Raw genomic sequence first — 17,885 nt, 5'->3', positions numbered from 1 at the left:
ATCAGTCGAAAAAAAAAAACATTTTCTCCTGTGGCTGATGCGGGATGAGAGAATGCCAATTAATTTAAAACAGACGTTTTTTTTTATTTTGATAATGTACTCACCAATTCGCGAGTTTATTTGGCAGTTTTTAAAATACAATATTTTTTTATGGAGTAGATACGTATAGTCCGTTTTGGTTTTTATAATATATGTATAAAGTTAACAGTTCATAATATATTTAATACTTATGATTTCAGCAGCTGGATGGCACAGAAGAATCATTATGTAGATTGTTACACATGGCTTGGTTTGTTCCGTGAAAAAAATTAACGTAATACTGATACTTTTTAGTAAAATATAATGAAATTCAGACGAAGATATATTAACATTCGATAGATTTAACGTTATAAAAAAATACTTAATTAGCAGTAGAAAATAATTGACATCTGCATAATTTTGAATAATTATGATACGGCTATGTATATTAGTCAGGATGAAATTTAAAGTTAATATTTATCAATAGTTACTGAAACATTCATGTGTATGAATAAAATGATACAATTACTTGAAACGTCGCGTGTATGCCAACTAATTGCTAGAACATAAACTGCCTAACAAGTGATCTACAGTCGCATTAAAATAAAGATCAAACCCACACGCAACAGGAAACTTAAACAATCACTTATAGTTTGATTCAATATTAAATACATAATATCGCATCTAAAACTGTTCTGACTTGCAAGAGCTAGTCGATTCAACAAAAATATAGAAATTCAACGTTTAGACGATTGAATATCTCATAGAAAAATACTTATATACTTTGTTCAAAATGTTCTAACAACAAGAGTTTTTGTTTTCGTAGATATAGGCACATAATCACATTCAACGCGCGCTGTATAAGATATTCTTTGGCTTGTACTCGACGTACTTGGTATAGTTGAGCTGCAATACAACGTACGAGTGATTTTGAAATACTCGACGAAACGGATGAATGCCAGCGCCGTAAAAGAGCAAAGAACACGCTGGCGCCATGCCTTTACTCTTCATTTTACCTTCGTCGACTAGATCCCACAGCTCAGACATCTTACAACCGGGTTTCCTATGAAAATTAAATTGAATTTCAATACTTTCACATTATAGTTTTAATGATCGATGTCTATAAATAATTACCATATCCCGTATTCATTGCAATTTTCTATCACAACATAGTCAACTTGCAACTTTCGTAACGTATCGTGAATTTCGGAAACAGGCTTTCTACTATAAATTTCATATACTTTCATTGTCCTATCCCTAAGAAGCAAATGATTTTTTTAGGTTGGAAAGTTTGTACCTTAAAAAAATAAGATTTTGCAATTTACCTCATTTCTTTACTTTCATAATAAGGATTATTAACAATCGGTCGCTGAGTCGACAACATAACATTTGCCATCAAAGACATTTTACCAGCAAAAACAGCATTTTTTGGCGTTTTTACTTTAATCCATTCAAGCAATTCTTCTTGATGGACGTTACTGTACTCGCCTATCGGAAAAAAATTTAATTAATCATCTCATCTACAATTATTGGTCTTTAAAGTTGTGAAAATCGTACCAATGAATCCTCGTTCTTTCTGCAATCGTTGCATCCCATGATACGACATTATCGATAGAAGAACGGCAATTAAGGTACACTGCGTCATCCACTTTTTAATCCCCAGCTTCGCCAAATATCGCGGACTACACGCTAATCCAGCCATCAAACAAAGATTCGGAGTCATTAAGAGTTTCAGTCTCATTATGAATATTGCCATGATGACAAATGCTCCAGTTTGAAGTACATTGTACGCTACGTGAGGTTCAATACAATTTGGATAGCCTTGACTCTTGAGATTTCTATACCAGTAGTAGAGAATTAAAAAGCCCGCCAGAATTGCAGTTGGCAATAAGAACGTGCCAACTATTGCCTCGTAAGTTTCGTATTTCAGAAAGTCGAATTCGGGAGCACAGGTGTACAACATTGTGTGGAAATCTTTGTAACCTGATATTTTTGCTTTGAGTAGATTAAAGATATGCTCATCGTCGGAACTGTAGGTGAAGGACATTTTCCATATTTTTGTACAAACTAGTATTAGTATTATTTCCAATAACGTTGTCGTTTTAGGATCAAAGATAAACGATAGTAGCTGACTAAGTATTATTGCACATAGACTGATAGAGAGAAGTGTCAGGTGTAAAGAATTGAGTAGGAACATATTTCCTGTAGCAATAAATGCCAAGGTTACTGAGATTGAATGAACTTTGCAGTAGAATAAGTACATATCACGCTCAATTATCCTCAACCATTTCAGAATGAGCATTGCTATGGTTTGAGTTATGAATACAAATTGAGAAAATTGCCAGGACATCATGCAGAAGCCTATCAGAATTATGAAATCCTAGAAAAACAAAATAAATTATCTATTTATTTTTAATAAATTGTCAGTTGAAAAATCATGCAAATATACGAACCACTTGTGTCGTTAGATCTCTCTTTTTCTCCTTTTTCAAAATAAAAGTCAATAGATACATCTGATAGAGGAGTGTAGGATATGCAAAACTTTCTCGTAGTGGAGGGGTCCATTGTACCCTTGTACATTCGGTATGATTAAAAAAGAACAATGAAACAGAAATGATTCCTCCTCCAATAGAATCGCTTAGCTTATAGGCATACATGAACATAACAAATCCAGTAAAAAAAGAAAAGAACCATACTCCTTCTAGGTAAAAATAAACTGGCACACCAAAACCTTCACAGCTTGTTATTGTTGACAAATCATCCCCTCTTTCAATCTAAAATCATATAAGTTATTTAATTTGATATTTTTTATGTATTTACTATTTTTTGTATATACTTACCTGCCAACAAACTGGTTTTGGCAGCAAATTAAAATATTTTGCAATATGGTATAACCCTCCAAGTGTAACCTGATATTCAGCATAAAATGAACAATTAACTTTTAATCTCAAGTCATATCTTATTAAATAAATTATAACATTCAGATATTACCTCAGGTTCCAAGCTATATTTACTTTCAGCATTAATAATATTTGGATACTCTGACAGATTATCATGGCGTATTTTGTACATCCCATCCAAAAATGTCTCAGATTCAACTATTGTTTTAAAATAGGAATAATACAACCCCTGAGTAATCATAATAATCAAATAAAAAAATTGGATGTTGGATAAATAAAATTAACTAAACTGAATGAAATATCACCATTTCTGTGCGAAATGACATCTCACGCTCCAAATCCGACAAGTGTGAAAAGTGCCTCTCATTTTCAAATAAAGTCGACACATGATACCGATGCAAGTAGCCACAGGTGAGTGCTTTAAAAAAGAAAACAACGTAATATTACCTTTTGTCATTTGATCACTCAAAAGAAATAAAAAAATCACGACAAACCAAGCAGCGCAACTGTCAAGTTTTTCAGAAAGCTTTTCAATTCATCGGGCATTGTCGTGGCTTTGAAAGCTACAGTTAATCCCTCTTGATCTTTTAACGACAAATATCTGTTGGTCTCTCTCTCTCTCTCCCTCTCTCTCTCTCTCTCTCTCTCTCTCTCTCCCTCTCACTCTCTCTCTCTCTCTCTCTCTCTTTCTCTTTTTATATATATTCAATGCAGTAATCCTCTCAAGATCACTGTACTGTAATGATTAATGGGTTAATCTTGCAACCCTTTGATGTAAGTACTATCTTTTACTTGCAATCATCGCTTTCGAGTCACAACCATGGAGGTGTTTATACAAAACGATTCTGACTGACACATTCAGTGACACAATTCTGACCCGAGATAAGTCTATGTGAACTATGGAGAAATCTGTGTATTAATTAATCTAGGGACTTTGAAAGGACGTGTATTATGAAATAAAGAAATCAATTACCATTAATTATAAATATTGTAACGACGGGTTAAATACATGATGACAACACCATTAACAAATAAATTGCCTCTCGTTGCGAGCCTAACAACCGCGGGCCGCCTACATCTGTTTGTATGTGTCAAGTGATGCTGCGCATGCGTATCGCGCGACCGAAAACAAGCGCGAAATTACAAATTAAAGCTAAAAACAATTTCAATTCGAATATGAGTTCTTACTGCTAGTGAGGACTAGTGAGGATTAGATGGATGTCAACAGGCAAACATCAAACGTGACATCAAATAAAAAAAAGGATGGAAAGTTTATTACATCTTGCAGCGAGAAAGCAAAGATGTATCGACTGAGACATTTAAACGCACGCAAATCCAAGAAAAAAATAAAACAAGTAGCCACATTTGTGGATTGATGAATAATTAAGTAAAACTTTTTATAGCGTAGACATATATTTTTAATACAGTGAGTTACAAAAATGTTGATTTTTTAAATTTAAAAATAGATAATGATTTGACTGCCTTAAGTATTACTTTGTGGAAAATAAACGTCTCCAAATACTGCGTATTTATGTACATATTCCTTTTTGAAAAAGAAGACAAATACATAAATACATGTATATATACACTATCTATAAACATAACTTAATATTTTTAGGAAAAAATGATGTAAGAGCAGTTAATTTGTTTTCCAGTGTGATATTATTATTGATCGCTAACTAAAAAATGTAAATAAAATGTTTAGCCATTTTAAATTTATTATTGGCTTCATGTGCATATACTTCTAATATTTCATATTCTAAGTATTTCAACAGCAATTCAGGATTCTTGTCATTTGATGAAATTTGTAGTGTCTCTCTATAACTGTAACATCAATACCTCATTTTGTTTTACCTTTGTTCTTCTTGTTGGATCCTTTTGTATTGACCAGCATTGTCACCATAATACTAATGGTTCCAGGATTTTCTCCATTGACATAGTGCAGATCTCCAAGGTTTAAGAGTTCCATTTTAAATTAGTGCCCCCAAAGTGATCAAACATTTTTGTTTTTGTTAATCCACTGAACGTGAATATTTATAAATGATAATGTAAACTGTTTCTGATCAGTACAAGGAAAACATTTTTAATGTTAAAAAGAAAAATCTAGTACAACCACGTTAAATCTGATCGAACAAACAAAATTCGATAAGACAAGAGTATCATCCAGTGAGTCCAAATAGAAAAGATATTCTAGCCTATAACATAATTTCTTGTTCTAAATAACCGAAGCAACTGTATATCTATGTAAACTTAGCATTATAGACACATTAAGCACAAATAGGAAAATCATCGGAATTCATAAGAAAACCAAACGAAAAATTATAGCACACAATGTGTGTACAAATCAGCGAGGAAATGCGATGGCAACTAACTTGCGAAGGATCATTATAACGTCGTACTTACCTCGATGAAACGAAGAGAATAAGATATGTAAGTTACATACATTACTTTAATGAAAATTTGTTGTTATAAAATGAGACTTTGTAAAAAGTACCGTGTTTTCTTCAACTTTCTTTCGCTCTCCCATCTCATTTATCCCCAGCATATCCACTACACAACAAAATTGCAAATTCAGCGCGACAACAGGTCGCAACGCCATCTGTCAACAAGAAGAATCGCCCAGACGCTACGGGACGGCGGACGCCCATTATAAGCGAGCGCTCCCTTGGGTGAAACTGTGAAAGGAAAGGCGATAAATGAAAAATGTACGTTGTATGTGTCTGCAAGTATACGTGAGCGTCGCAGTAGTTCGTGGTCGTTCCGGAAAATTCGAGCTGCCTGGCTGAGCCGTCGTCAGTGTGTGCCAAGATGGCCAATCGGTCTGTTTGTTTACTGCGTGTCTGATATTGCTTGTACTCGCAGTGTACCGTGTATATGAGTGGACTGATGCTTCGTAGAAGAAGATGCAGGACCAGCAGACAAAAGCAGCAGAGTCGAAGGTGAACAAGCAGCAGCAGCTTACGGATGAGGAAGAGCTGCTGCTTGGTCCCATTGAGAGTCTCGCGAGGTTGGAAATTGAACGACAACATCGGTGAGTCTATATCAGAGCATCGTCATGGTGACCTTGGACTACCAAAGAAAGAATCTTCTTTGTGTTAAACTTCTACGTCATGATAAACTCGTGGAGAGCAGAAGACGCGTTTCTCTTTGTGTGTATATATACTGTGTGTTTACTACACACGAGTGACGAATAGATTATTTATAATATAAATTTTGGATATTTCTGTTGATGTTATTGTCGCGCGAGTGCTTGTTTGCGTTTTCCTGTAGCAATAACATGCGTTTCATTTTGTCATCTTTCATTAGAGATTTAGCGGGAAATAATTACGTTTTTATTCATATGTCTGTGTATGCACGTTTGCGTGTATGGGAGGGGATCTAAATAAAGATTGTTTCTGTCGCGTCAACTTCTTCCTTTTCAAAATAAAAAAGTTTAACGCTATTTTTTAAATGTTGACTTTATTTATCAAGGATAAATATCGGATGTATATGCGCACGTGAGAGTGCGTTTTTGAATAATATGGGCTAAAATTCGATGACGCACTTGACGATCTTAAAATGGGTGTTATATCAATGCCCTTTAGTATATATGTATATGTATACAAATGGATATAGATACGTAGGCATCAAAAGTCTGATCCTTGGGGATGTCGGATACCGATAAAGGTTTCTGTTTTATCTATGTCCAGGTTTTCCAACTTTCCTCCAAAGCAAATCTATTTTCCGAAACTGATTGCTCTTTATTTTATTGATTAAGAGTATGCACCAACATTTGTTGACTATCATATTAATTACTTTTGAGAAAAATTGACAAACTTACGTTGTGTATTCTTCTATTATTTTTGTTATCTTCCGTCACTAAAACGAGACTCGGTCGGTAATTCCTGCGTCCTCGACTTGCTCAATAGTTTTACGACAAACGAAATAGTGCGTAAAAATAACAAGTCATCAATCTCCCTTTTGTATCTCTAATATTACACTCTTTCAAAATAATAATTTACATAACTCTTGTTTTTCAGAACGTTAAAGTGTCACAATTCATGTCAGGCAAATCCTTTTCGCCTAAACAGTAAAGCGCTGGTCAAAACGAAACCACGTCGTGAAGATTCAAAATACTGTAAACGAAAAAACGCCTTAGCAAGCTACCACCGTTTGTTGATGCATGATGTGTTCTACAAAACATACAGAAAGAAGGAATCCATCATCCGCGAGGCGGTGCTCAAACTGCGCAGTGATGAACCAACTCATCTTAGCGATAACTTAGCCAGTGCATTGCTGGAGAAAGCTTGCAAGCTCAGTATTTCTGAGTGAGTATCACTTACTGTGTGTACCCTTCTAGCAAACGTCTAATCTAAGGTACTTCTACCATTTCTACAAATAAATTTAAAATTTCTTGACACAAAGATTTTTGCGTCAACTGTTTGTAAGATTATAATGTACAATTTTCTAAGCAGAAGTGGCATACATTGCACTGAATATTGTTTAACTTTATAATAAACAAAGAACTTTTGAAAATTGCTTTAATAACGATATTGTCTACAAAATATTCACTGTTCAGCAATTTTTTGTTTCTTTATCGATCAAACGTATTGTTTTTATTAATCGATCTTGTCGATCTATTCTGAATCAAATTCACTTTGAAACATTTTTCTCCTCAGTAAAACCACGACCTTTGGCCATGGTTCGGTAACAAAAGACTTCAAATCCCTCAACGTAAGCTCAACTGCCAGTGTAGCAAAAGATGATGCAAATTTGCCGGAGAACTACACGTCCAATAGTTTTCAACGTGCCCGAAGTAATACAATGCCCAACAACTTCAAACGACCCACAACGGCTGACGGTAGTAGTTCAAATAATGGACACACTTGTTCGGTACAAGCTAGGCTCTCGCCACCTCCATGCGACGTGACAATCGACGAGTTGGCCAGCTACTTCGAAGAATTTGTGCACATACCGAAGAAAATGTCTCACATGGCCGAAATGATGTACATTTGAAGTTCGATCAAAACAAAATCTCATTAATATTCTTATTGATTATTAAGCTTTCAACTATCCCTACCGCGAGGACTAGTTTTTTACGATATTATTTTATGTTTTTTTCCTATTTTTTTAAATTTATTCTAAATTACATAGTTCGCACATGTAGAGTTGAATAAATCGTTTGGTGAGCAGGTTTTGGTTTAATTAGTGTCTGATTTATAATTTTTATGAAGACTGTATCCATATTACATTGCATCATTGTTGTATCTCCTTTTTTCAACGAGCTTTTTTTGTCTTTAGCAGACTCGTGTTCATTAGCTGGACTAAAAAGATACAAAAAAATTATGTCCAATGTATATATGTGCGCTGAATCGACAAAAGATAAAAAAAAATAAATAAAATAAGTATATAGTTGAAAAAATAAAAATCATTTTGACATTTTACGTACTCAAGGTTCTATGTATGGATTCCTAGAGTTAGTGTTTGGTTCTTAATAGAATTTTTATTTCAATAAATCTATATTATTATATTATGAAGAACGTTTTTTCTTAGTCACATGTGTATATATATATATATATATATATATATATATATATATATATATATATATATATATATATATATATATATATATATAAAATAAAACAGTGAAGAATAAACTTTATAAATTCAAACATTTCTTGGTTCTTTTTTCACTAGTGTCACAACTTATCTCCCAATATTTTAAGAAATGTATTTCAAGGCTTATCGGTCTAGCTAAATCAATAATTCTTTAGAGTTGAATGTTTTCAAATACACTGGTAATATCCAATCAAATAATAAACAACAAAATAACGTTTTAAAATGATGTAAATTAATAAACAAAACTTTTTTAATATTGCACCTAAAGAATAGTATAGGTAATTTTGTACAGGTATATGATAGGTATATAAAATAAATCGTACACAAATAGTTTTTTATCGTACTTATACATAATATATTTATCTCCATATGCGTTATAATAATTATATTAATATTACAAAATAATAATTAAATTACTTAGCACGTAAAAAAAGAAGAGCTTTGGTACAATAAACAATGACGATAGCATTTTTATATAAATTCTTAGTTAAATCAAGAGTCCCGTAACCGACACGTCGAGAAGAAAAAGTCATGCACACATATACTCGCTCGCAGGAAAAGAAGCGGAACGGAAAGTGTCTCCTCTCTCTCTCGCTCTCTCTCTCTCATTCTATGCTGGACGAAATCTGCGCTCGCGACATGACTCATCGTACGTTCACCTCTCGATCTTTCACCGCTCGCTCGCTTATACTTCAGCTTGCTATATAGCGTCTCTCTCGTATAGTAACTCTTTGTTTTTTAAGTACAGCGCGTCGACGATGGTTTCTTTTCTTTACAATTACACTTTATGCGAGAGTGTATATATATATATGACGCGCCGTGTCGAGACAAAAATAGATATACGGGATGGATTCGCGTTCGTTTTAGCACCCGAGGAGGGAATCCGTCGACGAAAAAGTAGGAAAACGAAAACGCGGCGTACACACCCAGGCACACTCTGCACAATATAATAATTTTCTCTCAACGATTCATTACAAAATATTCACCTACTAGGTTTGTCGAGCAAAAATAGACTCGTTTATTTTACGTTCTCGATAAAAATTTCTTTTTTCTTCGCCAGGAAACAAGCAGGACTCAATCTAAACGTATCATTTTTTTATCTTTGCGAGAAGCACAGTCGATTCTCACGACTGGCCGTTTTATTTTTCCTTTTTGCATCTATAAGTCACTGAGAGAGCGAACGTATGTACTTCGATATGGCTCTGGGACAGAATATGTAACGACGACTATGTTAAATCAGGCATACTCAAGAAAAGCGTTTTAAATTGCAAAAATGAAAATGTTATGTTGCTAGGCCATTCCTCTATTTTTCTGCGAATCTTCCCAACGTTAATTTTCTTGTAATTCACAGGAGAAAACAAAATGTCGCAATTGAGTATGCTCATTTAACGCATCAAAGAATGCTCTCGTTAGCCTATTTTTCTTTCATCTAACAAGCACGCTAATTACAATAATCATATACGCTGATACTTTACTCATCACACGTTATAGATATATGAAAAAAATACAGGTGTGTTTCATATACGTGAACACAGGATACAGCACATAGGTGAGATTCATTTTTGTGTGTGTGACAAATGCTGGACATTTGTGGAATAGAATACTTAAATAGAAAAAAAGTTTTTTCTTTTCTAATGACTTACATCGCAGGTAAAAATGTACAAAATGCGCTGATGAACCAGACAAACGCTGGATCAATCGCTCGACTACCTTGATTTCTTGATGAATACGAATTTCCATGCATAACAGGAGTCCTATGAAACAGCACTGAGATTCGACTAAAAATATTTATAGAAAAAATCTTAAAGGCTATGATAGTATACAAAATGTATGAGTGATCGTGAGTCGTAGAGAAAAGCACCGTGGGAGAAAATTCATATTCATCTTTTTTGTCGAAGTTTACATATAAAATTCTAACGTCTCTAGGGCTTTTTTCAAATATGCTTTGTATTTTCTTGATGCGGCAGCTCGTTTTCAGGGAATACAATGTTGGCAATAAACAAATAAAGTAAATGCACGTTGTTTGTCACTGTGATTAGAAGAGAAATACTGAAATTACAAGTCATAACAGTACATAAGAATGTTTACTGGAACAATGCAAAACCTTATTTGGTCCCACATTTAACAAAATTAATGAGTGACAAATGATGATAAATCTTTCGTGCAATGGTCTAATAGTCATCAAATGTTTCAATTTCATATCAGTCAGATTTTTTTTTTCTCTCTCAATCTAATGTCCGCTAGTTACGATAGATTTCATTGGTATTTAAATAAGCTAATACTAATTGAAAATTGGTATACGATAAATAGTATTGGTATTCGAATTCATCCATCTCGCATGAAGGAGTCAAATCAAACGATAAAACGTCGTTTTATCAAAAATTTGGCATACACTTTTATTAAATTTTTTTTTTTCGATGGAGAATCTAATCGCTCTTTTTCGAAAATTTTGAAAAGTTATGCAGAAGTACACTTCATGGAAAAACCTGTAATCTCAAATGCGATTTTGTCATTGAAAACTTTCAACTTGAAAAGCGACTGATTCTCGTTTCTCTTTTGTGTTTTTATTAATTCGGTGCATTAGCATCCGTAAAAATGCTTTTCATATTATCCTCATTAGCTTATAAAATAAGATATTACCACATTATTTTGATGTGTCATTGAATTATTCATTTTGTTTACATGGGCCGTACAACTTTGACCCGTAATTTGAGAGTATCTACATTTTATAATGATTGCTCGGCAAAAATCTAAAGAACTAAATAAAAAATTTATATTTTTAAATACTATATTGAATACTTTAAAATTTTAAAGTAAAAATAGTATCGTCAAATTGCAATGCCTGTATTTGCATTCTTTATATATCTTTTGCAACTAACATAAAATATCTATGTTAAAAATATTTTCCCTTTGCGATAAAGATTTTTTGCCTAGCAATGTAGTATCTAGTATCGTGTATACAAAATCGAGTATTTACAAAAATTGAATTTTTTGAGTTTATCAAGTAACACGACGAACGGCATACTTTTTAATTTTTGTTATCGGAAAGGTAACAGTTTTATTGTGCCGGTGGTGGGATCCATACTGGTGTCAAAAAGATAATCTTTACATTTTTTCGTGATTACTTTGCACGAGTAACATCCATTGCTTTAAGTTTAGCTTCAGTTAGTAACGAACTTTGTATATCATGAGTTTTTATCATATTTGTTTTTTAGTGACTTGTTTACGCTACCAATCGTGAAAACTCCGTTACAGTATATATCCTTTAGTGTAAGAGACATATCCGGTAACCTATCCTCATTAGAACCCACAAAGAAAAATAGAATTTCTTCAAAATATTCCATGTATACTATCTACTATCTGACGTCTTGACGACTTAATTTTATTTCTCATTAGTTATAGATGAATTAATTGTAGATATAACGGTGCGATAAAACCCTTTTCATGCTATTTATTTTCATCATTTATACGTCATTTTAGAGTCATGGATCGTTAGTAGGCAGCTCAAATCACAGCAAAATAAAAGAATTTATTTGTTTTTCTGCTTATTTCTTGGTTTTTGCACGAATACTGAGTCCATCAATTACGTATGTATATTAAATGCATTTGTCAATTTGCCGCGACTTATTAACTATTCAAACTCGTTTTAACAAAATTCTACGGTGATTTATGTATTTATTTATCTAATATTAGAATGAATCTATGCGTCTTCGTATTTTATTGGTTTCTATCGAATTTGTCAATGTATTATTTTTTATAAATTTAACTCACCATTCAGACCCACCATTCAGACACCTCTATGTCGCAGGATTGAAATATTTAGAAAAAAAACTCCATTAGCCTAACTCTTATATTTCGCGAAACATTTTTATATCGATATTCTTTAATTTGTTTCTTTTTTACTTCATTCATATAAATAGTAACTGCTTCTAACAGACTAATTTGCAGTTACGCGGTAACTAGTTTTACCCTAACAGTTTTACGTTTAATTGTCAATTCGAAACAGATCTACTTTTTGTTGCATTCATAAATACTTTGTTTAAAATGATTCTTAAAACTCCTTTGCGTTCATGTCATCGAATTCGTTTTCGTGTAAAAATGACTTATTTTTTCAAAGACTCTATACATGGCAATCCACGCTCATATTTTCCTTTTTTGTTCCGTTTCAAACACAACGAATAACGATAATAGTGCGCACGTATACAAATTATGCGTGCGCGTTTTTATTTTTATGGCACATGGAGTCTTTTATCGTTGATCATTTGCACTGTCATTTTTTTCCTGCTGCTTGGAGGTATTAATTGTTACATGGAAGACGCATCTATTTTTATAAGTATTTTACAAAATTGTATAGTGCTTGCTTCAATTGTAAATGTCAAGCATTTGATCCAGAAAATACGTCAAAGTATAATTGGTTTTTGAAAATTTGAATGGTCGTATCGAAATCATTATTATATTTGCAATAAAAATCACCTTTGAAAATTTAATAATGATTCGATCGCTATTTCCGTTCTCTTGACAATTTACATTTGAACATTTTCCAAACAATATATTTTGTCGTATTGTAAAATATTCTTGTCTCTTCCACGTAACAAGGTGCAAAACAGGAAAAACAATCATTCGTGACAGTATTTTGTAAGTTAATTTGGATTGGAAAAAAAGGAAAGAATCCATGTGAGTAAATCCGAAGAATGTGCAGCAGTACATTTTTTGCTTTCTTATCACGTTCAGCAGTAAATACCATAAAATTCCATGGCACAGTTGACGTTATGTGGATGGTAATGGGCGTGGTGTGGCACCATGTGACCAGTTACATGATGGGCCATGTATCAGTCTGTTGGTGGTTCCAAGTATGGTATTTCGCTTGTTACATTAAACGACTCGAAGTAGTGATTGAGAAATTCGAAAGTTGGCCGTTTTTCCGGTACCGCATCCCAACACTGTAGCATCAATCGATAGATACTGTCGGGTAGTGGATGGTTAACCGGTTTAGGCATTCGATAGCCTTTATTCACCTGCTCTATCACCTCACGTCCATGCATACCTGGGGATAAGTAATAATTATCGACATGTATTCAGATTTTTATAAAACAAAAATTTACTGTCAATCATTATAGAAAGATGACTTTAATGTAACGCTCAACATTCATTTTACAGTAATCCCAAAGTGCCAGCTATTAAAGTTTCTTAAAGTATCAATTGAGCAAGTAACTCTACATTCAATTCATGCATACAAAGTCTACACCACGTTGAAAAAAAATCAATAAACGACCACAAAAGTGACTCACCAGGATAAGGAACCTGTCCGTAAGTGAATAGCTCCATAAGTAGAATACCATAGGACCAGACGTCACTCTTAATGCTGAACCTGCCGTAAATGCTAGCCTCGGGTGCAGTCCATTTAACAGGGAATCGACTGCCTTGGCGTGGACAATACTCGTCGTCCTCGATAACGCGAGCAAGCCCGAAATCACAGATCTTCGCTTTGTACTTTTCGCCGATGAGTACATTTCTCGCCGCCAAATCCCTGTGTATCAATTGCTTGCTCTCGAGATGTTCCATGCCCGATGCTACCTGCGCTGCTATGTAGATCAAATCTTCGAACTGCATGAATTTACCGTCGCCCGTACGTAAGAAATCTAACAAGCTGCCGTTACACATGAATTCTTGTACAATGTAGATGGGCTCTTCTTTGGAGCAAACCGCATAAAGGGCTACTAGGTGACGATGTCGGAATTGCTTCATTATTGCAGCTTCCTGTACTCAATGAAATAAATAAATAGAAAATAATTTTTTTCTTTGGACAAGATGAAATACCGAAAAAAGCTTACCTGTAGGAACGCTTCTTTCGACATGGTACCGGGCCGAAGTGTCTTCACAGCTACCTCAATTTTGTTACGCCACTTGCCATAGTAAACTTCGCCAAAGTTACCATGTCCAAGTTTACGTATGAGTTGTATCTCGTTACGGTTGATCTCCCATTTGTCGCGTAGTTCCGGACCCAAATCCCACATGTCTGGCTGTGGCTTTGGACATGGCTTCGACAATACGTGGCACAGGCCAAGTGCATTTTCTAAAAAGACCAAATTTATCATTCACTTGGAAAATTAACGGAAATATTTGATTTTACGGAATTCGCATTCGAATTAACTATATTAACTGTGACTTTCCATTATACGAATCCTCAAGTATACTCAGAATTTTGATAATTTTTTTAGCGCTACTGTCGCGAATGACAAACCACGTAAACAATAAATCACGCACTCGAACAAAAGCAAAGGGGTATTATAGTACTCACTGCTATAAGCCAAAACGAGAGCTTGTAAAGTTGGAAAGGTTTGGTTAGTAGCTATGAAGAAGCCACCATTGTCGAGGGGCTTAATTTTGTAATGCTTGACGTGATGCCCGCGTCCTTCCTCCCAATCCTTCACCGACAAACTGTAACCACGTGGGTTGTGCTCGCTCGGCCTTACCAGGAACGTTCCGCGAGGATTCTCGTCTACCAGCAGCAGTTTACCCGCCTCTTTGCGCGAAACGTTCTCAAAGAACCAGCTGAAAATCAAAATTTATTGATACGTTTAGTCAAAGTTACAATCAACTTTTTATGTTTTCACTAAAAATGTTATCATTATTTCATTGTTATTATAATTATATTATTTCATAGTCTCGACTAAAGTTTAAACTTTCAAGTCTTAAACTTTTCAGACATAAGAGACACTTCAAGTTCTCAGCTTTCTCTCTTGAGGATCTTAAACGAATATACTTTGGCAAGCAAATACCTTTTCAAGATTAAACTGTGCGCAAGCGTTAATTCTCCTATTTCAAGCTAGAAAACTTTTTGCACACCACTTGATTTAATCCAGTGGCCATTTGCACTTTAAGATATGAAATACTTTATTCGATTTACAATGACGAATTAACTTTATTCAAATGGCCGAACAAACTTACTCCTCACTCTCGACGGATCTTTCCACAGCGACGAAATTATACGGAATTAATCCTTCCTGCAGTGTAGTGAGATGCAACACCTTCCACCAGTCATGTTCGGAGTCATCGAGTACTTCCATTCGGTCCCCTTTGACGAAACTCACGTCGGTACTTTCGCGCGCCGTATAGTTGTAGAGAGCCACCACGATCTTGTTCGCTCGTTGCGAGTGCGCTGCGTGTGTGAAAAGTGACACCGATTAGTTGGCGTTCCTTGCACAAGTGATTCTAGATTGCACAGCGGTTTCTAACATCGATTATCAATAACAATAATGACGCACAAGCTATGTTTATTTTTGTAGCATACGTAGATTCTATAGATAGTATATATACATATATATATATATATATATATATATATATATATATATATATATATATATATATATATAAAGAGAGAGAGAGAGAGAGATGTTAACTAAATATATTTACAATGTCGATTCCACGTGCTTAAGGATAACATGACAAGGTCACAAACTGACATGTGGTTTTCACCAATGGATATAGCTAATTGATATAGCAGATGCAGCATCACAAGAAGCATACATATTAACTTTTTTCTAACAGGCAGAATATCATTCTCTAATAAAAAAATAATTATTAACTAGTCACATTGTCAATTAAAAAAAAGAACAATAATCATCTTCACTTTATGAACATGTACTATCAAACCTTTTCTTTCTACCTTTTAGATCTCCATTGAATATTTTTCATAAATAAAAGACATAGTCTTTATAAAGTTGTAACTGAAATATGGAGTTCCATCGATTAATCGTATGATCAGAAAGACTTGAATATTACAGAAAATGAATTATGCAACGACTATGTTAATGGCAGTTAATAAAAAGTTTACGTTCTCAATTTAAGAGGCGTCATGTTATTAAAATTCATTAATAATAAAAAATCGTAATGAACGCATTATTTTTTAATTCCTTAAATCAATTTTGAGATTGATTGCTAATAAGAACGTATTTCATTTCACATTAATAATTTAACTGTTCAAACCATAATTTGAATTAAGTAAATAAGTTTTGAGTTCGCGGAATATTCCGAAAAAGGTCCCATTATTTGTCTTAAAAAAAGGTGCAGCATGCTTCAAGTTTGTACGACAGATACACACATGCAGGTGAGGGGCCATTGGCGCATAATTTTCGCGCTTGGGCCTGCTGATGGTTAGCAGTAGCTACGGGTAGCATAAGCGGTGCCAGCGTCGCCGGCGTGGCGACGGCTAACAGCTGCAGTGCCTTACAGGGCGTTGGTCGGGGCCTTATAATGTCGGCTCGCGACTGAGCTCCCCTCTGGTTCGGATCGGCTGTGTAGCGGTCGAGAGAGCCACCGTTGCTGTGCTTCGAATTCAGTCCTACCTCGGCTTTCTTGTAGCCTGTTAAAAAAATAAATCAAAAATTATGTGCGGGGTAGAAGGTGTTTTATTATTTTTTCTCGTTAAAGTTATTGGGCGAGCGACTGAAAAAGAGACTTAAATTTATGGTCCCACGACTCGACATAAAACGAATTGGTTCAGAGAAAACAAAGCCGTGCGAGAGCCAAGATTGAGCGTATGAGAAATGATGGCGGATCCCCTATATGAGCTTCCATCCGTTCGTACGAAGAGCAATCGCTTATTTGTTTAACCTAATTGGCTTTCATTTCGACTTATCAAGCCATTGCTCTCTCGCTCGCTCCGTGCACTTTGATCGCCGAATAAGTCAACGCAGTTTTACATCCGATTCAATTCATAACGTTTCCCTTACCGATCGGCTGCGGCTCAGGCCGCTTGCTGCAACATGTACCCATTTTGACTATCCGAGCTGAGTATGTAGCCGACCGTCACTCAAATCTCCTATCTTCTCTAACGCGGAGTCGGAAGTTCGTCCCTGAGGATTGCCGAGCCACCAACTAAGCCGAGCGATTCGACGCCATCCTCGACGGCATCTGAAAAAAAAAAATCACGAAAATTCGCTTTACATATTTCAACCGACAATGGGGTTGTTTCGATGCCTTCTTAGCGGAGAATTTCGCTTAGCTGTTGATCACGTGACAGCTGCCGGTCCGTCGCACGACGACGTCGAATTCTAAAATCGAACGGTCGTTCGCCAAAACATTGACAATTTATGCTCGCATGGTTCGATTAGCAAACGGACTCGCGGCAAGACATAAAGATACACTGAAAAGTCAATCGATCGGAACACACGAACTTAGCATATACAGAGCGTAACGCGATAAAATCTCGCGCGTTCATAATTGCCTCTGAATTATCCAGTGCATAAAAATTGGAAAGGCAAAAAAAGTGGAGGATCGTCGAAGCCTCGGACGACCGACGCTTCGACGACGCACGGTCCGAGCGTCTTAAAAATGAGCTCGCCACGTTCCCTCGTGGCTTGC

The 17,885-nt window shown here is 35.0% G+C and overlaps 3 protein-coding genes across 11 annotated transcripts; 1 reads left to right on the top strand and 2 right to left on the bottom strand.

Annotated features, from left to right (window-relative positions):
• Positions 1-107: 107 nt before the first annotated feature.
• On the bottom strand, positions 108-5,452 carry LOC131674708 (probable C-mannosyltransferase DPY19L1). 8 transcript variants are annotated; one of them, XM_058953545.1, is made up of 10 exons: positions 5,322-5,451; positions 3,413-4,865; positions 3,224-3,336; positions 3,010-3,147; positions 2,859-2,927; positions 2,472-2,792; positions 1,576-2,398; positions 1,344-1,506; positions 1,153-1,275; positions 108-1,081 (listed from the first exon to the last, which is right to left on the bottom strand). In XM_058953545.1, exons 2-10 carry the CDS (start codon positions 3,462-3,464, stop codon positions 865-867), a joined length of 2,019 nt encoding a protein of 672 aa, XP_058809528.1. In that variant the 5' UTR covers positions 3,465-4,865; positions 5,322-5,451; the 3' UTR covers positions 108-864. The 8 variants fall into 8 exon arrangements, with proteins under 8 accessions (XP_058809528.1, XP_058809526.1, XP_058809527.1 ...); XM_058953543.1 differs by having other exon boundaries at positions 3,413-5,113; positions 5,322-5,437; XM_058953544.1 differs by having other exon boundaries at positions 3,413-4,938; positions 5,322-5,432.
• Positions 5,453-5,675: 223 nt separating this feature from the next.
• LOC131674710 (uncharacterized) lies at positions 5,676-8,453 on the top strand. Its single transcript, XM_058953550.1, has 3 exons — positions 5,676-5,949; positions 6,938-7,225; positions 7,577-8,453. The coding sequence occupies exons 1-3, from the start codon at positions 5,822-5,824 to the stop codon at positions 7,911-7,913; spliced, it is 753 nt and encodes a 250-aa protein (XP_058809533.1). The 5' UTR covers positions 5,676-5,821; the 3' UTR covers positions 7,914-8,453.
• A 434-nt stretch (positions 8,454-8,887) lies between these two features.
• On the bottom strand, positions 8,888-17,432 carry LOC131674712 (tyrosine-protein kinase Src64B). 2 transcript variants are annotated; one of them, XM_058953552.1, is made up of 7 exons: positions 17,255-17,432; positions 16,624-16,884; positions 15,468-15,678; positions 14,818-15,071; positions 14,351-14,592; positions 13,808-14,276; positions 8,888-13,563 (listed from the first exon to the last, which is right to left on the bottom strand). In XM_058953552.1, exons 1-7 carry the CDS (start codon positions 17,295-17,297, stop codon positions 13,349-13,351), a joined length of 1,695 nt encoding a protein of 564 aa, XP_058809535.1. In that variant the 5' UTR covers positions 17,298-17,432; the 3' UTR covers positions 8,888-13,348. The 2 variants fall into 2 exon arrangements, with proteins under 2 accessions (XP_058809535.1, XP_058809536.1); XM_058953553.1 differs by having other exon boundaries at positions 16,753-16,884.
• Between the last annotated feature and the right edge of the window lie 453 nt (positions 17,433-17,885).

Source organism: Phymastichus coffea, unplaced genomic scaffold (genome assembly GCF_024137745.1).
Source record: "Phymastichus coffea isolate CEN01 unplaced genomic scaffold, Cenicafe_Pcof_1.1 PCOF00286, whole genome shotgun sequence".
In the NCBI taxonomy this organism is placed as follows: Eukaryota; Metazoa; Arthropoda; class Insecta; order Hymenoptera; family Eulophidae; genus Phymastichus; species Phymastichus coffea.
Note: the sequence above shows the minus strand (reverse complement) of the source record. Positions and strands in the feature narration are given on the sequence as shown.